The sequence below is a fragment of the Xiphias gladius genome, chromosome 21 (genome assembly GCF_016859285.1).
Source record: "Xiphias gladius isolate SHS-SW01 ecotype Sanya breed wild chromosome 21, ASM1685928v1, whole genome shotgun sequence".
Taxonomy (NCBI): domain Eukaryota; kingdom Metazoa; phylum Chordata; class Actinopteri; order Istiophoriformes; family Xiphiidae; genus Xiphias; species Xiphias gladius.
In genome coordinates, this window is record NC_053420.1 from 5,581,168 (window position 1) to 5,602,815 (window position 21,648).

The 21,648-nt window shown below is 37.8% G+C and overlaps 2 protein-coding genes across 15 annotated transcripts in view; one reads left to right on the forward strand and one right to left on the reverse strand.

The window, feature by feature from the left end:
* slmapa (sarcolemma associated protein a) overlaps nucleotides 1–7,218 on the reverse strand; it is a 75,220-nt gene extending 68,002 nt beyond the window's left edge. For 7 of the 10 annotated variants that reach the window (XM_040158553.1, XM_040158556.1, XM_040158549.1 and 4 more), the window contains exon 1: nucleotides 5,379–7,218. In XM_040158553.1, the coding sequence (XP_040014487.1) occupies nucleotides 5,379–5,576 (198 nt within the window). In that variant the 5' untranslated portion in view covers nucleotides 5,577–7,218. The remainder of the gene's footprint in view (nucleotides 1–5,378) is intronic. The other 3 variants (XM_040158548.1, XM_040158547.1, XM_040158555.1) reach the window with 3 other exon arrangements.
* A 5,758-nt stretch (nucleotides 7,219–12,976) lies between these two features.
* The window catches only part of dennd6aa (DENN/MADD domain containing 6Aa), a 42,226-nt gene continuing 33,554 nt past the window's right edge, over nucleotides 12,977–21,648 (forward strand). For all 5 annotated transcript variants that reach the window (XR_005709793.1, XM_040158888.1, XM_040158890.1 and 2 more), the window contains exons 1-5: nucleotides 12,977–13,383; nucleotides 14,688–14,726; nucleotides 15,035–15,077; nucleotides 19,960–20,072; nucleotides 20,805–20,885. Coding sequence is in view for 4 of the 5 variants with exons in the window: in XM_040158888.1 (XP_040014822.1) it covers nucleotides 13,153–13,383; nucleotides 14,688–14,726; nucleotides 15,035–15,077; nucleotides 19,960–20,072; nucleotides 20,805–20,885 (507 nt within the window). In the remaining variant the exon portion in view is untranslated. The remainder of the gene's footprint in view (nucleotides 13,384–14,687; nucleotides 14,727–15,034; nucleotides 15,078–19,959; nucleotides 20,073–20,804; nucleotides 20,886–21,648) is intronic.

The following is a 21,648-nucleotide window of genomic DNA, read 5'->3' on the forward strand; positions in this document are numbered from 1 at the left end:
TACACCAATGCTGTAATATGTCCACCGCTGCTGATCCTTTTTTTTTTTTTTTTTTAAATGAGGAAAGGAGAGGAGAGGAGGAGAGAGGTGGAGAGGAGGGAGCAGAAGGCTCCGTCTTATCTCTTTAGAAACTAACATTGTATTATTTTGCACTATGGATGCTTCATTTCCAGGTCAATTCACAAACCTGTGAGCAAAACATATTAATAAGAAACTTTTCGCTTACTTGATATCGCAACTTCAAGTGAGTATCACACAGTAACGTTACAACATTTGGAAAATCCCTCTTGTTACAAGAATATGGGTATTCCACATGCACTGATTGTTTTCTCCTTCCTAAAAGGCCCACCGTGATGCGCGAAAGCTGTCAATCTCAAAGACAACTGTCAGATTCCTTCACAGAGATATTACTAGTTCATATTATTGGGATAGGATTCCCTTAAAGAAATATTGTAAATCTAAGTTATTTTATCATTGAAAATGTCATTATATTTAAGTAAATTAACAGTTTGACAAAACAGTATGGGTAGTTGCTGACATATTTTTGTTCAGTCAGTAATTGTTGCATTTTCTTAAATCTTGAGACACCTCATATGTAAAATACACATTTCCCCTTTCCATTTCGCTCGCACTTCACCTCCACTGCTAGGACTCCATCCTAGGGGAAAACACTGTACAGTGTAATCACAGTGTTACAGGTCTCAATCCTTAATCCCATTTCAGTCTGGCTGAAAAACAATAAAAATGACCAAATGTAAAAGTCATGATGTCATCATGTTGTAATTTTTCCAGCAGCTACAGAGTCCAAAAAAATGACATGTTTCAGTAATCTAAAACACAACATTTGCTTTCAGTCCCTCAGAATCAAAGAGTGAGGAGTCCTTGTAGTCTCTTCCAGTCTGACAGTAGGAGTAGACCCTTCTCTGACATACAGAATGATAACATCAATAATAAAGCAATCTGCTGGATCATTGAGCCGACTGATTGGTTCGTCAATCACAGGATTCGACCGATCATACCTGTTTCTCTCCAGTGAACAACTATCTCACACAGACAAGATGGAGGTGAAAACTGTTGAGGACCATAGCCAATATTAAGAAAGTGTCAATATGTGCAGTATTTTACAGCAGTTTACAATGACATTTTACCTTTTTCTGCTTTTGGTTCCTGAGCGGTATTCCAATCAGTACGCTTGCTCTCACAATGCAGAACAGTTAAGATGAAAGCAACAAACTTGCATCAAACTCTGTTTCAATATTATACTAGCGCAAAGTGAAACTGTTGGCTGGTTTTGAACGATTTTAAACTGCAGACTCATGTGACAAACATCTTACTGCAAGAGGAACCTACAGTTGTGAGGTATGGGTTACGCAAGCCAGGTCTATGTGCTAGATGCTTGTGTGTGTGTGTGTGTGTGTGTCCATTCCATAATTTGAATGCAGTGTATTTTGTATTCGTGCACTGCTATTTCTGTGCACTCATCTTGTGTCCCATTTTTACATTGAACACAAATTCTGGCCATATTTTATGTAGGCTGTAAATTCACAAAGTAAAAATGAAATATACAGGTAAACAGAGCCTGAACCATACAGAATATTGGCCTCAAAAACCCAATACCAATATATAAACAGTAAAACCGTCTAATGTTCCATTTAAAATATACATACAAAAAAAAAAAAAAAACAAACTAAAATTTGATATAAAGAGTTGCCATAAAGATATGCAGCAGCATATTTTAGAGTTCAACAGTAACTTTTAATCAAACGTGACAGAAACAGTATGATGGTAAATTCTGTGCAGTAAACTTAACTGGAATTTAATTACCAATAAATAGGTCTGTACGTAAAAAACGCCCATCATTTCTGATTATGCTCTATCGTTTATTTTGTCGTGTGGCAAGTCACACTCTTCACAGCAACATTTTTTCATCATTTGGACGACGCTTTGTCTTCCTCCACACGGCATTGATGCAGGCAGGCAATTTGCATGAAGGCAACACAAACAAACATGGAGGAGAGCGAACATGACATGAACAGGGTAATTCCGACTGGGAGAAGGAACCTGACCGGCCAAGACAAAATGAGGAGCTCGTACCTAAAAGAGGGGCTACTTCTGTCGCATGGACGTGGTTTTAGTATGAAAAGTCTGAGACAGACTCTCTAACACCAAACTGTTTACACCGATGCCAATTCACCTGCAATAAGCCAATATCAACCAAGACAAGCAGTCTGCCAGTGTATCAGTTGGGCTTTACTTGGAAATGACAGCATGCCTTACAAAAATACTCAATTTTTCAGTGGCGTGTTGATGAACATTACTGTCCTACAATGTAATATTTAACGGAGACAGAAAATCACAAATGGGAAAAATCTAAAAACCAGTGGACAGTGTTGCAACAATAAAAATACTGAGAAGCATAATGCTACTACATTAAGCAATGCAATACACACCACACACTGAAAAAGACTAAAAAAAAAGCATCAAATATTAAACTGCAATACCTCAAAAAGTATAAAATATTTCAGAAATCTAATATAAATCAGAAGTGTTTAAAGTCTTGTGACCCATGAAAAGACTGACTTAAGTTTCTAACCTAACGTATGATGAAGCAAGAAGCTGCAAGATACATCTGAAGAAGATGTAGATGAAGATTTTCCCAATTGTCTTACATCACTAAAAAAGCTACAAAATTTAAATAAATCTTTGTTTAGTATGTTGTATATAATTGGAGCACAGCTCATATGTGAACAACCAAGCATCTATCCAAGTAGTTTTAAAAAAATATTTTGTAGTTCTTGCAGACCTATCTTAAATTTCTGTATTTCCATACAGTAAAGTTGTTTTTATATTTGTGTCCAATTTTAAAAAGGCGATTATTTTGTTGTTGTTTTTTTTTTTTTTATTGATTCACAGTTTCTTTATATTATTATTACTCTGGGGAAATTTATGCCTTTATTACACAGATGACTGCAGAGAGATGGCAGGAAATAAGTGGGGAGAAAGAGATGGGGAATGACATGCAACAAAAGTCCCCGGCCAGACTTGAACCAGGGATACTGCAGTTCATTGCTGGTGCCTTAACCCCTCAGTCACAGGGCACCCAGATTCACTGTATCTTAATTTAAATGTAACAGTTAATTTAGTAGTTGTTGTCTGCCCACCTTGTGAAGTCTTTCATATCTTGAAAAACTCTTTATCCAAAAAAGGTGTTCTTAAATTCTCTTGCATTTGGCTAAATAGAGTGCTTACTGTAATTCATTCAACACCGGTGAAGTCTGTCTTATACGACCAAACTACTTCAGCACTGCCAATTGTTTAAAACTTGTCAGTGATCAAGTTCGTTATACTGAAAGTCAATTGACTCTGCTAATCAGCTCAACAAAGTACCAGCACAGCCCTTTTCTGAGCCATAAAAACATCTGGTGATAAATCAATAACAAAAATAATTGATCCTCTGTTTAATCCATTTCAAAACATTGGTGAATCACAAGTGCCAATAGATCAGTGTATGTTGGTATGTGCATGTTGGTCAGTCTATGTGTGTCTCCATTTATCCCTGAAGAGAGGAAAGGATGACGCTACTGGTGTCGTTATAAATAGCTTATGCTGTGTGCACACACACACAAACACACAGGGTATTTCAAAGTCCCTGCATGCCACATAGCTCGGTAATCCCATCGCTGTCTCAGCCTGTTCAACCTGTTCTACAGAGAGACTAAAGACAAACTGAAGCCACACAATGACAGATGCTACAAAACACAGATTTGATCTGTCTGCTTCAGACCTCAGACCAGTGGATTTTAAAGAAATAACAGTTTGGTTTCCCAGACAAGGATAAAGTCTAATCCTAGACTAAACTAAGGACATTCCTCATTGGATATCTGCACTGAATTTTGTTAAGTCCAGGACTAAGTTCAATCTCTGTTTGGAAAATTAGCTCTGCAGCTCTTTTCTGACAAAGTATTTACTCTGTTGTGTTTGTTCACATAGATAAATATATGAACAGGAAAATCCAGTTTTGTGATCAACACTCACATCTTTCCTAATGATAGAAATTGCTTAGGTATTTCAGAAGAGACAAACTGTATTTTTTTTATTTTTTTTTTAAAGGAGGTACTAGTGCTGATAACTTTTCTCCTATTTAGATATTCATTTATGAGGCAAAAATGCTGAACATTAGCTGGAAGCAGCTTCTCAAATGTGACTTCTCTCTATTTGTGAGGCTTCGATTTGTTGTTTAAGCACATAACACTTTTGCCTTTAATGTTCCAAAAAAGTACATTTTTGATTTCAAGTTATTTGTGAAATGAAAAGGTGGAGATGAAAAAGACATGTTTTATCAACCAGGGCAAATAACAACATATGCCCTGTATTTGAAACAAGGTAGGCAAATTACCAATAACAAAATTAAAGTTAATATTTGTTGAGTGGATCTTTGTCTTTAAAATCTGTGAAAATGTCCCTAGCAGACAACCCAAATTGGTTTTAGAATAGCTCATTATTATTATGACATACATTCTAACCTTCAGGGTTGTTAAAGTAGAGTGGAAATGGAAAAAAAGAGCCAGGATCATAACCTAAACACGTTCTGAATGGCTCCAGGTATGGAAAGTTCCAGTTTACCTTGACATGGTTGGGAAGGGCCAAGTATTTGTTGTATTTCATTCTTTGAGACAGTTTTTACACAGAAGTCATATGACACACACTTAGCTTGTTAATTGGGCAGGGTTTTGGTGGACCCTCTTCAAGCAGGATAGATATTTTGGCAGAGGGTGCAACATAAATCCAGGTCTGATCCAGACTTCATTTTGTTTTGCTCCTTTTCAGCTTCCCTAGCTTGAGGAACAGCATCTGTGTCTTTTTACCCATAGTCCCTGGAGTTTTTGGAACATTTCCTGTGCTCAACTGGGATTATGTGCTACTTTCCAAGTACAGTGTTGGATATGTCCACAGAAAGCGACACTCCTGAGATTGACGTTTCTCTTTAAACTTGCATAATGTGAATGCACCCTAAAACAAACTGAATCTGTTCAGGTCTGAGTTCACACTCGGGAGAAAGTCTTGCTCCAGGGTGTTATGTAAAATAGTATGTGTGTGTTTTTGACAGCACTGGTAATTTAAATATGATTTAGAATCATTTCGAGGTGGCTGTTTGTGAAGTTACAGTCCTTGAGGCTATCATAGAGGCTTTCCTGCTCAAGAATTTTGGATACTGGGCCTCAAGTATTCAATTCTGAGTTTTCATCAAAAGACAAAACATATTTATGGGAAAATGTGCATAGCTTTCATCCCAGTTCATCTGAAATCCTGGAGGAAAGCAAATCCTGTAAGGAAACCACAGTAATCAAAGTCAGCTTGTCTTTATCATCTTCTCTTACCTTGCCAGTCTTGTGGTCGAACCAAACCAGGGCATGATTCCTGGATAGCACCTTGCAGTCGAAGGTGGCATTGTTCTGGGCCGGGCGACACCGAGCCACCGACCTGCCAATCTTGACTGGCTCATCCAGGTACACATGCCGCTCCTGGAATGGATGCGAGTTGGGTCGGCAGGCAAACACGGCCAGTGCTGAAGGCATTGATTTTGGCTTGAGAGTGTTACTCCAACCAGACACGAGGGACAAGTTTTCTTGATCCAGAGTGGCAGGCTTCTGTTGCAATCCCCAGTGAATAATCTACAATATCTGTGGCCTACGTGTAGGCAGAATTGTTAGTCCTCTAAGCTTCTAGGCACTAACTAATAAACATTGTCCACTGTACACAGCCCGGGCTGCACCGCTTTCCCACTTTGTTTCAACAAGACTCTCCTGTGTTTGAAAAAAAATGAAAATAAAAAACAAACCAACAGGAATAAAAAAGACAAGACATTCCCTTCGCTGACCACCAAAGCTACATAACGACACTTATATCTGACAGCAGGCACTACGTACATACCAGGGTGCCATGTGTCAAGACATACATGACTGAGTATAGCACTGACAGTCTGGCAAACAGCCTTCCACGTCCATCAAACTCTTCCAGCACTGAATCGGGCAAGGAAGCCAGTCAGCCACCACAGACTTGATCTTTAGGTCCCCCAAGATATCAACAGCTCACACCAATACCTGTGACTACTGATCAAATGCCTAATCAGTCAAAGAAACTATATCTGATGCCTATCTTGAGCAGTTAACCAAATTGATGCGCGCTTTCTAGCTGTGTTAAGTCTTGTCTTGCAGCAAGCTAACAACAGGCACACACCCCAATGTGCCGCACGCCAATCGGTTCACACACGTTTGGCGTTCAGTAATGTGTCATTTGTAATCTATTCGTCATTTAAAACCTGACATAATGTGAGTGACCTTGTTGCCCTGATACAGGGAACCCTAGCTAGCTACCTAACATTACCACTCCCTCCAGAGAACACCTATAAAATCGCTAACGATACCTAGCAAGAACGACTGAAAGCCAAAACACCCCTGAGTTATAGCCCATTAACGGTCAATTTAAGGTTCGCCAACTAAAGCAGTTCAGTCCCCACTGTTCCTCTGAATTAGTTAGTGCAGAAGCTTCAAAACACTCAGACGGGATGAACTGGGGATTAGCGGGTCTTCTTGTGCAACTAAAATGCTAATTGGCTAGCTCGCTAGCGGACAGGCGAAGCGCTAACTGTCGGCCAACGTTTTCTGGCGTTGAACCACCAAGCTAGGCTAAGCTAGGCTAGGCTAGGCTAGGCTAATGAGTGCTGATAAAGTTATCATCCAGGTCCTCAAATGTTTTCTCCCCACCCTTCTCAACCAGTTCGCTTACCGAATGGAGGCGAAATGCCATCCCTGTCTCCTGGAGCAAATATAAGCAGCAAGCTAGCTCGTCGTTTGGCTACTGCGGAGCACTACAAGCGACCGTTAGCATGAAGCTGGTGAGCTACCGAACAGATAGCCGGCTAACTGACAGTCGGCAAAAACAGACGCGGAAAAAAATCAGGGGAGTTTCTTGACTGCAGGTCCTCACGCATCACACCAACCCGATTATCATCCAGGAAAATGGCTCGATTCAAGCCACAAGTTGCACTGTCGTCGTCTATCTCAGTCCAGGTCGTGTTTGCCGTGGCGGTTTAGAGTTATAGCCGTCGCCTTCCTACAGTTTTCTGGAAGGAATCTAGAAGAAGTTATCCTCCTCCGCAAGACCCGGCCGCCATACTTTAACTAGAGAGCAGACAGGCGTGGTGCGTTCACTGCCCGAGTCACATCAACTCCACTCACCGATCACATTATTAAAAATGGCTGGCTCTTAAATTAAAAAAAAAACAACAACAAAAAATAATATTAATTTTGGATGAAAATATATGCGGTTAATTTGTGTTTTGAAACGAACGTAAAAGTCGGGAATAATAATTAAATGATAATAATAATTGCTATTATTATTATTATTATAAAATTATAAGTCAAAATCATGTTGGGCCCCTGTTGACCCCCGCCGTACATGGTAGTTTCATTATTTCCAACCAGTACCCCAGAGCTTAAATGATTAGTTAATTAATCATTTTAAGTAAAATTAAAAACTGGCAACAATTTTGTTAATGGATTTACAGTTTACCTAAACTCAACATTTTATAATTTGCAGTGGGGCAAGTTTCTGAAAAAAAATTAAATAAGCCAAATTATTCAGACCCAGATGTTATGGCATAAACTCCTGAGAGGCAGTTGTTAATCTATCCCTGCTCAAAATTCTGTCTCATAATGTTGACTTACTAAATCAAGATTTCGAGATATTAAGTAAAAGTGATTACTTTAAACCCCAATGTAGACTTTCTAAGTCAAAATGATAACACTTACTACACTTTTTCTTATTTTATGTTTTGACTTAAAAGTAATCAATCATTTAATAAATCGTCATTTATACCTAATATCTCTCTCTGTATTTTTATTTTTGTTGTTCATTCAGTTACATCTACTTTTTTTCTTCTCCTAGTGGAAATTAAGTTTTACAGTAGGCTGTACATGTAGCCCTACCTGGACAATTGGAAATTAAACTCATCTGAGTGTGTTTAATGCTGTCCTTTTCAGTCTGCCATAAATATTTAAAAATATATATTTTGGATAAAAGATGGTATTATGAAGATAAAAATGTAGCTGATATGGAGGGCATGTATTAAGGGAAAAATATCATACAATAGCCTTAATTTAGTAAATGAAAATATATATTGGGAGATCTATATTAGACATCTATATAGATGTCAACAATATAAAGAATGACCACAATTTAATCAGAGAAATTAGGCCTTTATGATGATCAACCAGTAACAGAAGACGCATGACACTTTAGCTTTTCTTAGAGCAACGAAGATGCAAAGTTTGTATTTCAATATATGAAACGTTTAGATGTATTACAGATGTAAAAGCAGTACTATAATATTACAGGAATATTAGTGTGATTTTTCTAAATAAAGTTCATTTGGGGAGTTGCGGGGAATGTATGTTTAAAATGGTTTCCTATCTATCACCTACCTGTTGTTGTGTTGCAGTACGTTTCAGCAGAGTAATAGTCTTAATACCACCACTGCAACTTCGCAGTATCACTTGCGGTATATTGACCGCAGAATGACAATCAGTACCATGGTGACTTGCCCTACAGACTGGGACAGCAAGATGGGGTGGGGTGACGTGAGGGGAGATCAAATTCTGCTTATGGCTCCAGAAATGTCCCTGCTGTGTTCTGGTGATCCGACAGCTGAGACCAAATCAATGCTGGATGAGACAATAGAATAGTTGAGTAGGGGGGGGGGGGTGAAACACCACAAGGCATTACTGCTGCTCATTTTCTTTAATTCAGTCATCACTTAACAGGAGAAATGATGGAAAAAAGCATTAATAATTAAATCTTAATGTTTTCAGTTTTTTCCATCTATGCAAACTGTTCTCAACCTTCACAATCCAAAAATGTTTGGTAAGATTTTGAAGCAAATAAACAAACAATAATATTAATGATTATTATTATTATTATTATAGCTCTAAGGACCTGAACTGTGACCAGTCTATTAAACTAGGCAGGAAGGGATAAAAAGTTATCTAAAAGTTTTAGTTCATTATCCACTGACTGATTATTACATTTGAAACAGCCATTACAGGTTTTAAGATTCAAATGGTTGCTATAGCGCCCCCATTTGGAAAACTGTTCCCACAGTTTAGATGAGACTATATCTCTCTGCAAGGTTTTGTGCTTTTCCCATTCATCATAAGGCACAGTTGTCTGTAAAGTTCGTTTTAAAAGAGATTGGGTGAATATTGCTTTTAAAATAAAGGAAAGTTTTTATAATAGTATTCACAATTGTACATTTTTAATACTTGTACAAATTTACTTTTGAAATAATTTTTATTTGAGTTTTAACATATCTATTACTAGGTGTAGCAGAGTAAAAAAACAATGGTCCCCATGTTTGAGTATAGGCTACGTTGTTTGGTAGTGGACTGGACTGCCGTGCAAACTGTGGTGACTTTTTATTCATGAAAAAGTAAGAGAGTCAGAAAGTTAGGACATAAAAGAAAGAAAGACAGAGAGACTTAAACAGAAGATAAAATAAATTCACCTAAAAACTGAAAGCAGAAAAATCTCCACCTGCAACATGCATTTAAATATTTAAATCTGCAATTCAATCTTTACATTTTTTTCTTCTTTGGTAATTTCTCAGTCCTCCTAAAATAAATCCCTGATTGAGAATCTTTGACAGAATTCTAAAGAATAATAGCATATTTAAATGCTCTAATTTGTTATAGGGCTATGTGTATAGTTTGTAACTGCTAGTAACAGCACTTTATTTGTATTTTAAATTTCTGTTATTATTTTTTGTTTCATATTTTTGCTATGATTTGACTTTATGTTTGGTATCAGTAGGATTTACTGATATTACCACAGTCATTTTCCAATTTTTCCAAACATTTAAAGGAATAGTTAGATGAACAGTTATACCACAATGCCACTCTCATATCTACATACAAAATCTGATATTATTAAATTAGTTAAATATTATTGGTTAAATATGAAGCTGGAGCCAGTAGACTTTTAGCCTAGCTTAGCATAAAGAATAAAAACAGGGGGAAACAGCTCATGTCTGTAGCTTCATATTTACCATACAAATATGAAAGTTTCAATCTTCTCATCCAATACAATTATAAACATATTTCCCAAAATGTTGACCTATTCTTTTAAACCCTCCTTTGTTCTACTATGTTACTTTTACTTTTCTGTGTCCCTTCTACTGTACATTGTTCACAACTCTGTCTCACTGATGTTTGGTGTAATATAATCACAGTTTATGTGTAGACAAGCCCCTTGAACACAACATGTACTCTGAAAACTGAAATATTTGTACATAAGCGTATGTGGTCCTGCTAGAGGTCTGAGAAGCCTGAAGGTTGATGCAGGATTCACTTCGGGATCAGATTGATTATCCGTCTGTTCCAAACATACCGGAGTAGGAAGGACGAGACAAGGACTGGCTGAGGGGCTAACAAAGACTGTTAGTAAACTACACCAGACCTGGACGGTCTTATGATATGATGTTGGTTGGTCGTCTTTCTGTCAGAATCATAAAGTCTCGCAGTTTTACTGCAACCTAGTCCAGGTCCGGGTCTTGGTCATGGTCATGGTATACATCTGACCAGGGACCAGCTGTCACCGTACTAAAAGTCTGACTGTTATTTGAGGTTTAACAGCATCTTACTGTGCTTAGCTTCTTAGCCCAGTTTGATCCAGTCATACAGAGGCTTTGTGTTGGTAACAAGCACATCAGCAAAAGATGAGCTCCGTTAAAAACGCACTTTATCAAAACACTTTTCAAGATCATGCGATATGATCCAAAAACCCAGAATAGATACTATATTGTCACTTGCTAATCTGTTTAGTATGTATTGATTTCTGCATAAATTATTTTATTACCTTCGCCAAGGAGGTTATGTTATTGCTCATGTCTGTTTATCTGTCAGCAGGATTAAGGAAAAAGTACTGAACTGATTTACACCAAACTTGGTGCAGGGATGGGGCACGGGCCAGGGAAGCACCCGTTAAATTTTGGGGCAGATCCGGATCATTTACTATGAATTTGAATTCTTTTCCATGAAGTCTGGTGTATGTTTTTGACATTGGCCTTCTAATCTAAGTATTGTTTCTCTTAAAACCAGCATAAACCAAAAAGAACATAATGATAACATATGGAATTAGTTTAGTAGTAGTTGTATTATATTTAGTGTTATATTACTGAAATACAGTGTTAGTTATTTTGCATATATTAGTTACATTTCTGATTGATTCGTACACTCAGACAATGTAAGCATGCTTCTTTTCTATCTGCTTACCTGTAATAAGGTGGATTTGTGTCACCACTTGGGCCAACCCCCACTGTCTGTGAGCAACCCCACTCTGTTTCATCCATCTGCTTCCTCAGTGATGGAGCTATTAAAGGATTTAGATAAAGCTGATTTACTGCCTCATTAGAGGTCTCTCCTTTGTGTGAAAAATGCAGCTCAGAGGAAGGTAATTAACAGCTACATTTTTTGTCCAAAAATATGTTCCTGGGCTGATATCTTCACTTTTTTGTCAGATACTGAATGTTCAGATAAAACCAGACCCAGTTTTAATCATTCCGGGGATATCTAAATTAAATTAAAGACAAGTTAAAAGATTTTGAGAAAATTAGTATGGGATAGTCTCTCAATGGGACAGTCTCTCGTCTCGCAGGAGGAACTGAACCTCAACTGGAGTCTGGGGTGGGGGAGAGGGTGGGGATGGGGTAGATAAGGGGAACGTGAGGCTGGTTATGGATTAGAGGTCTTTTGTGTTTTCTTATGTGCTTTTGACCTTATGTTTGTTTATGCGAAGAAGCATGGCAACCGTTGTTGTCATCTTTGAAAATGAGGCTTCACAATAAAATAATCTAATTTACTGCCCTGTTCATGATTCCGACTGAGAGCTGGGCTGTAATTAAAGAAGTAATTCATTCAGTGATGTGAGTCATACTCAGTGCTGATAATGTGAAGGAGAACAGATCCAGCAAAACAGCCTGATGTTGTTTCCAGAAGCAGCTATAAATACTGAATAACTTTAAAAATGACAATCGTTTGGGCCCAAACAATTTGCAATGAAACACAAGGATATTTCACAATAAATACAGCTTTAAAAATTCTAACTCCACCTAAAAAGTGCAGCAAATTTGCCAGTAAAAGCTTCATATTTTCTCATTAATTCTTGTTTATGGTTCTGATGAAATGTAGTTAAAACAAAAAAATAAAATGAAAAAATATTAAAAGAAAGTCAACTCACTAGCTTTTTTCAGTGCTTTCAAGAGCCTCTCACAAGCTTCTTCAGTGAAAGGAGTCTAAGCTGAGCAAAATCCATACATATGTGATAAGATAGAATTTAAACCTGAGTAAAAATTATTTTATTTACTGAGCATATAAAAGGTGAATTTTTTGGGGGTAATTTATAAATTTAATTTTTTATTATCTCAAAAGTATCACTACATATCTAATAATTTTGACTAGGAAAGCAAAAATATTGATTTATTATAGAAACATTTCTCACTACATATCTCATTTTTATTAAGAAAGTCTACATTTTGATTGACTAGCTTAAAATTATGATCTAGTATCTCATAATAACATTATGACTACATATTTCATCATTTTGTTTAGGAAAGTTAAAATTATGATTACTATAATTTTACTATTGGCTTATTATCTCTTTACTTTAACTTAAGAAGTCAAAATTCTGACTATCCCATCATTATTTGACCTTTTTAAGTCAAAAGTTTGACTTAATATATTATAATTATGACAGCAATAGTAAAAAGATCGACTTAGTAGGACATAATTTTCATTTACCATGAGTATTTTCTTTCTTTTTTTAATCACTTCACAACTTTTCATCAGTCTGTCGAACGGAGTTGTCTCTTCACTTAAATACAACGGTGCAATTGACGTCCTTACGTGACGACGTTGCACGTTCATCATCATGACGTACATTCCTGCTGCTATGCTAATTGCTAGCCGAGTGGCTACTTTCTGTACCGCTGATTCTGTTGTTGTTATCCGAGGGACCCTACATAGAAATAACAGTAAACTTATTTAGAAAACCGTTAACCGTTAACCCGGAGAATCTCAGTGTCTGTGTCGGGCCGTCGTCATGGCTCTTCAAGGCCCGGAGGAGCTGGGGGAGCAGGTCGAAGAGCCGGAGGATCTGGACGACCAGGACGCTAGTAGCATCTCCCCGGCAGAGGAGATAACGCTCACCCCCGGGCCCGGTGGCGACGAGGAGCCAGAGGAGGCTCTCCTCCTGCCCTGGGACCGCTTCTCCACCTGGCTGCACTGCATCTGTGTGGTCGGCTTCGACCTGGAGCTGGGACAGGCGGTGGAGGTGAGGCAGAAGTGGCCACCGGGGAAAGCTTGGTCATACAAAACTCCCCTGCACTGTGGCTAAAATGTCCAAGTTATGCATGGCTCAGACTATTTCCTGAACTGGATCGCACAAAGCTCTCCATGGAGCTGTTCCTTTGGTTGTTCCTTGGTCGATAGTGCTGGCATTTTTACATACAAATGCTACAAACACAGCAGAATATTTTTACTTTTTACTTTGCAGGATAGCGAGTTATTATATTGATTATTGTAGCCAAGTTTAAGTGTTTGTTTGTTTGTGTGTTTGTGTGTGTGTGTGTGTGTGTGTGTGTGTGTGTGTGTGTGTGTGTGTGTGTGTGTGTGTGTGTGTGTTTCCTTCACTGGAGTTGTAATTCCTGCAATACTTTGTTTCACTTCCTCTAAGAAACGAAGCAACACACACAAAAGACTGTTATTTTGTAATTTTACTGATTTAGATCACAAGTAACCAGATCCCATGGGGAACATTTAAAAATATACCGTTTTTCTAGACCAACACTCCACAGCCTAAAGAGATTCACAATCATAACAGAGTTAGGACAGGCTATTATTAATGCTTGGTAGTAAGGCACTGCATTACAATATCTGACTTTTGGTACTGAGGACAGAATGATCTTTTTTTTTTGGCACACCTTAATTTGATGCATATAAATATGTTTTTCAACCAAACCCCTTTTTAATTTAACAAAAAAGACAAACAAACAGATTTTTCAATATTCAGTGTTGTCTAAATACAAGAATATTTCTTCCATATTATACAGTCTAAAATTGACAAAATTTTGATTTAAATCAGTTAATATTAATATTACATTTGAACTTTGAGTAAATAACAAATTAAATATTCAGTGCCACGGACAATATTTTGCAGTAGACATAATATTACATAAATATGTATTTAATGCCAAAATTTACAATTCACTAATCAAGTAAAATCAATTTATATTACAAATTATATACATACTGTATCGTTATACTGAAAAATAAAGGTAAAATTTGTTTTACGTGATTAAATAACACACGCTTTAACAAAATATAACATAATTTAAATGTTTGGCCAATTGTAGTATAGAGACTGCAAACTCTAACACAATCCAGTGCAGTAGAATGACAGATAGTAGTTACAGAAAGTAATGGATCCAGTGACTGATTGAAGGGACGAACAAATGTTGGTAGAAAAACCTGTGTTGAAAGAGTGCTGATGTTTCGTTTCACAGAAGCTGAACTAAGTTTTCAGATGTGGCTTGATGAGCTCCTGCTGTGTGGTAACTCTGTTCTTCTGTCTTCCAGGTCATTTATCCTCATCATTCCAAACTCTCAGAGAAAGAGGTGAGTCAAAATGACTTGATGAAAGCAGCGTTCATTTTTTTGATATATTTATAATTATGTAAATAATGTCATCACATGTTGATGGGCAAGTTTACTAAATCCTGTAAGATCTGAGTTGTAAAAGTGGGGTAGAGTTTGGCAGATTATTTCTAATATTTGTTTTTGTTTTTTCATTGTAATGACAGACATTGATCTCCTGCTGTTTGTCGTGTGTCAATGTTGGGTTTCTTAATAACTGAACCAACCTGAGATGTGATGATAAAGAGCACAACGAAAACAAAATCTATCTTTTTGCTGTTTTCTTTCAGAAAACAAGCATCTGCTACCTTTCCTTTCCTGACTCAAACTCAGGTGAGTTCCTGTTTCAGTCTTTAAAGCCTTTGTCTGACACCTTTGAATGCTGCAGAGCAATCAGAATCACAGTGGAGACTGGCTTCATTTTTCCAGTGATGTGTGAGATTAACGGCTGGATTGTGCTTGAAAAGAAGTAGTTCGTACGACGTGTTTTCTGACCACATCTGAAGCCAAAAGTTTTTAAATCTGCTGTGAACGGCCACACTTGATGGCCCAGTGAAAAGCCGGCCCTCCTTGAAAGAGTGAGATGTGTTAATCATTAAATATGGGCATAACGGCGCGCGTTTTCAGACCGTCTCTCCTGGAAGGCATTCATAGTTTTGACCCTCGGCTGTTCGCATCAAAATTGACAGGAATAGTTGTGTAAAGAATGAAAAAAGAGAGCTACATAGAGAAGGATCAGTCCCTGCTTACGTTCTCACTTCGCACTGCAGGCCAGTTGTTGCGTGAAGTGGGTGTGAATGTAGGATTACAATTGCCAGTTGCCTGAATTATAATTGTTTGGCCCAGTAGTTACAATCAGGGACCATTTTGAAAATCCATTTTGAAAAAAAAAAAAAAAAAAAAAAAAAACAAGCCCAGAAAGAATAAGCTAACGCATACGTTTTTAAACACTTTCAATAGTGTGGCACTAGATGTAAGATAAACCTGGGTATGAATTGGTTTTCTCTCTGGAATTGTTTGTGTGAATCAACTGCGTGCTGTTGCCTGAAGGTGTGTGTTTCTGTTGACTGCGAGTCAGCAGGTGGTGAAGCTGACGGACCTGCTGCCAGGTTTAAGACACGATTAGCACAAAGTGCTTACAGGACTGCTATATATACTGTAGGTGTGTGTCAGAGATAGAGAGAGAGAGAGAGAGAGAGAGACATTAGTGTGTCCCATAATTCAGTCGCACATCTTGATTGGACTTGGCATCATTTGCCTCTAATCCACTTTGAGAATTCAGCAGATAGTATTGACGCATGATTTGTTGTGTCGTCTCTGTACTGCAGCACACTGGTTTGAAAGTGGAAGAGGGACTGTGATGTTAAAGTGATGACTCTCTGCTTAAGTCTGAAGCTGTTGACATCCACATCAGAAGGCGAGTGGAGGAGCTGTACCACCTGTGTTAGAGGGAGGAATAAAACCAAAACAGTGACAGATTTAAATTTGGAAACTAAAGATTCTCACTTTTAAAATAGGTCTCAAAATTGGGCTCAGACCAGTTGACTTGAAACGTCTTTAACCCAGCAGAGGCTCAAACATCACAGCTTTTAATGAGTCAAGTTCAGATCTGAATTTTAACCTGACATGTTAGAGTCTTACACTCTTGCAAAACAGATGCCTCTCTCTCTCTCTCTCTCTCTCTCTCTTTATATATTAGAAGTCGATCTCCATGATTATAGCTCAAAAGTATTGAAAATGTTTAATGTTTTTGCAATATTGTTATCACAATTGATTTTTATGATTTTTTTAATTCATTTTTTGGAACAAAACCCTACAATTATGTTGCACATAATTAACCCCTAACAAAAGACTTTCTTCTACTGTATAAATAGTTCAATCTGCACACATTGATATTTTGTAAGTTAACAAAGGATCATATCACTGCGTAATATGTCAAAAAGAAGTCACTTGTATTGTTGAACCTGCTCAGGGTTTTCACCAACTCTGCAGCTCTACTGAGTTTTTGAGCCTCTTTTATGTCCTAGTTTTAGTTGTACGAGACATTTACTGTTTGGTTTAGTTTTAGTGTTTCCAGTGGCAGCAGGCAGCTCTTTTCAGCAAACACACTCTGATAAACTAACTGTCCACCACCTGCCCAGCACCAACCAGCTTGACAGACACATTTAGAGTCCAGCTGGTGAAGCAAGTGAAACATCTAGCAGCGAAAGAGCCAGATATTTTTCTCAGGAGCTCAATGAGAGTGAATGTTGCCCTTGTGTTAATCAGGTGGACATGAAGACAGACTCCATGAACTTTATGAGGTGATGGTATGTCAGATGTTTTGATGACAGCTTGTCCCACGGCTCACAAGCGGCCAAAGAACTCAAATAATGCAGCTTTAAATGAGACCAGACACTGGCAGGTGTTCAAAAAGCAAAATGTTATTATTGTATCTAGAGCTGAAATATTTAGTTGATTAATCAATTAGTTGATTGATGGAAAACAAATTGGTTACAATAGACTGAAAATTTAATCTTTTTTCACACAAAAATTCTCTGGTTCCAGCTTCTCATATGCAAACATTTGTTGCTACTTTTTGTCTTATAGGATAGTAAACTGAGTATCTTTGGGTTTTTAACTGGAACCTTTTTTCATTTTTTGACATTTTATAGGGCAGTTGATTAATCAAATAAATAAGAAAAATAATCTGCAGATTAGTCCAAACTGAAAACGATAGTGTAATACAAAAAATGTTGTAATCCAAGCGTATAAAATTCATAATCATGAATATTATTATTATTATTATATTATCTTGTGATTTATGAAGTTCACAGTTTTTCTTCCTTCCGTAATGACAAGCTCAATTCCTCTGACTGTGATTTGTTCTTTGATTCACTGCATCCATTTTTCTAATGAGGTCCTCGGTGTTTCAAACAGTCCTGGCAGGTTCATAGGCTCAGATCCAGTGTCTCACATACGCTGATTACAGTAAATAGAAATACACAAATAAAATGATGAGAATCCAGAGCCTGTTAGGTCAGTTCAGACTGAGAATCAGAGCTCTGGTTCAGCAGCTGATGGTCTCTTTCATGCTGGGTGGTCTCAAACGCAACCCGACAGCATGATGTCACGGAATCTTAGCTGAGCACTGGGGGGTGTGACACACACACACACACACACACACACACACACACACACACACACACACTGGTCTGAAAGAGTGTGAGTTGAAGTGTTGGTGTCTTGTATTTGGATTGTCTTAAACTCAGATTACCCTTATCTATCTCACACTCTTCTGGCGTGTCTGCTGGAGAATGTGCGGAGGTCATGAGGAGGTAAAAGGCCAGTGGGTGACTCATTTTGTACTTCCTGTTTCCGCTTTTTTTTCTTTTTCCTCTTCCTGTTTGTCCAAAAATCAGGAGGAAATCAGGAAGACACTGAACAGCAACTTGACATGACAGAAAATACATCTGAATCAGAGCAAAACTGTCGTATCTCACAACATTTTCCTACAATTTTTTGAAATGCGCATGTTCCACAGTTACACTTTTAGCCAAATCACCTTGGATTAAGTCAGTAGCAGAACTTCAGTTTTGACTGGCGACCAGATGGTTCTCGTTGACGTAGTTTACAGAGGTGTAGCTGTTGAATACTGCAAAAAAGTTGTAAAATCATAAATACTGTATAAAGGTAAGGGTTAGATTATAGTAAGTTTATAAAAGATTTGACAATGAAAACCTGATATGAAATGTTCCAGCTTAATTACTTAAGAAGCTGTCCATATGGCAGGCCAGTAAACACGAGAGCATCAAACTTTGGTTGTGTCCCATTCCACTTAAAGACTTTAGACTTTAAGGAGTGTACTTACTTGCTGCCTCTTTTATTTTTTGGTTATTATGCTTTAGTGAACTATTCATATTCTGGGTGTTCACCCTTTAACCCTAATGAAGTTGTAAAAATTCATGATTTCATGGTTTGATTTGAGTGAAACCAGGGGCCGGTTCCAGAAATCAGGTTTAACAGACTCTGAACCTGAACCCTGAACTCTTGAGTTGACTAACCCTGAGATTGGAAACTCAGCTGTTCAGAGTTAGTTCAGTCAACTCAGAGTAGGTTCACTCTGAGTTAAGCGAGGGGCCTGGTGAATGGAAAAAAAAATCAGCTGCACTACAATCAACCCTCAATGAGAAATATTCACATGATCTCCACTATATGATAACTATGATAGGAATGTTCCATCAGTGTGAAGAATCAAAGCATGAGAAATGATTATTCCTTGATCAGTGTCTTATGTGTCTACAGATTCATATAAATATTTTTTTTTTATTATTTACAATGATTAATGCACAGTAAATGTTTCAGTGCAGGGGAACTGCACGTATACACGCTCATACTTTATAACTGTGTTAGAAAGATGTACAGTGTATAGATTTTTATTTTGAGCTGAGGATGAAGCCGAGATTTGTAATATTTGAATGTAAGAGATCACTGTGTCTGTCCGTACATTGATGAATGATTGATCATAAAAGCAGTAACGTTGGTAAAGACAGGCCTTGGGTAACAAACAAATATCTCGCCGGGATTTTGATCTCTGCCGGCCTCTGAAAGAAATTGACGCGCTCCGATATGCACTTTGATATTGGACAGCTTCCTCAGGCTCGGCAGGAGGGCACGGAGAGAGAGGTTTTTTTTTTTTTTTGAAGAAAACCTGCCAGCGTGCAGGTTAACTCCACAGAATACGTTACCGCAGTAACTGTGTCAGAGATAAAGTGGTCTGGAGCAGGAGACCTCGAGTTTCCCTCCACTCTGTTACTTTGTTGTTTTACTTTGTCAGTTCTTGCCTGTTTTATTCATTTTTTAGGTACGAGTCTGTTGTAAGCCCATAGTTCCTGTCGGTTTCACCAAAAACCTTACAGGGTGCACTGGTTAGTTGTGGTGTTGTTCTGTAATGAAATGTCACGTTTGACAGCTTTGCAATTATGATAAAATACCATTTTTTTTTTCAAGGGAAACCTAAATTCTAGATGTGTGTATATGAAAGCCATTAATAAATCTTAAAAGCAACTATTTGCATCACACACATCTCCTTCTTGAAATAATCTTGGTTATTAAAAAAAAAAAAAAAGTGCAATACATACGTATTTTGAAGTTAAGTTTTGGCCTGGGACTGAAAGGGTTAAACCTGGCAGAGTTTTTCAGTGAAAAAATCACATCATCGCTCTTGCATTTCCAGGTTGCCTTGGCGACACCCAGTTCTGCTTCCGCTTCCGTCAGGGTTCCAACAGGAAGTCGTCGCTAGGCTGCTTCCTGGAAACCACCGACCGGGACGCACCGCCCTGTCTGAAGGTTAGGAAACGTGTACGCACACACACACACACACACACACACACACACACACACACACACACACACACAGCTGTGGTAGGCCCTCCAGCTAAATCATTTGGCCCCCCAGTGAAGGCTAGAAGTTTTCCCTTTCATCGTTTGCATCAAGATTTTTGCATAATTTAATTTTTTAAATTTACTGTCGATAACAATGTAAATACAAGGCTTTTGCAGGTCCCAATAATCATGACCTTGTTACAAGAAATGTAATCAATGCCTTGCATCATAGCAGTCTAATAGACATGGCCTGCTGAAGAAAAAAATGTTCTGCCGACAATAAAAACATTTTCATTCAATCATAAATGGAACAGGTCATTGTTTATTGGGTGTGTATAACCATCAATTACATTTAAAGTCTCGTAGTGCAACACAAAGCATGTATTTGTGTATATGAGTCACTTTTTGCCAAATGAGTTTTACAACAACATAAGCTGCTGCAACTGTGTTAACACTAAATAACTGATTGGAAGATCTGCCCTTGGATACAGTCCTGAAACATCAGTTTTTTGTTTTGTTCTTAAGAGAAATAAAATACTCAAAATTAAAATATTCTAAGTGGTGCTGAAAAAAAACTGGCCCACGGTTGAACCTAAATTGCTGATCCCTGAACATAGAGCAATGCATACATCTGGATTGTCTGCTTTAGTGACCTAAAACGCCGCGTGTGTGTGTGTGTGTGTGTGTGTGTTGCAGAGGGAACAGGGCCATTACTACGGCTACGTGTACTTCCGTCAGGTGCGAGACAAATCCTTGAAGAGAGGATACTTCCAGAAGGTGAGTGTCAGACTGCAGGGTCGCTGCAGTTCGGCTTCATCGTCTCTGAAAGAAAACTTCAGCCTGAATACGACGAGTCAGGCAGTCAGTTGATTGTCCTTTATTAGCTCACATGATAAGACTCAATTCATTTCCAGCACTAATTCCATCAGCACAAAAAAGTCATGTAATACCATCCACTCTGCTACCGTCACAGTTCCTCACTTGTTAATTAGTTCCAATGGCTTCTACTTTCAGATTTTTTTTTTTTTTCGATCACTGTTAAGCTGTCTTTAATGAAATACCTCCTGCAGAATTTTTCACATTAACACCTGCTGGGAAAATGTGGGATTTGCCCATCGAGCTGCTGGAAGTCTTTTAAAGTGAAATATCTGAGCATCTAGAAATGATCAATTTCTAGATGCTCATATGCTTTTTTGTTGAAGAAAAGAAAGTGAAAGCAGCAGAGAGGTGAGTATAACATGACTCTGTTGTTATACTGATGGAATTAGTGCTGTGGAAATCTACATTATACTGAATTCGTCAAGACAACGGATAAACATGGAGAAAGTGTTGAGTTTGAATGAACCGGGGAACAGAGAAAATACAAAGATAAAGGTCTGGTTCTCTCTGCTGATGAGGTCAATAAAGGTCACTACTTGAGAATATATGATAATCAATAATATGTAAAAATGGTTCATTTTATGTTCGTCTATGTTTATTTAAATCAGTTATCAAATAAACATACCAAAAATTCTTTGGTTCCATTTTGTCAATACTGATC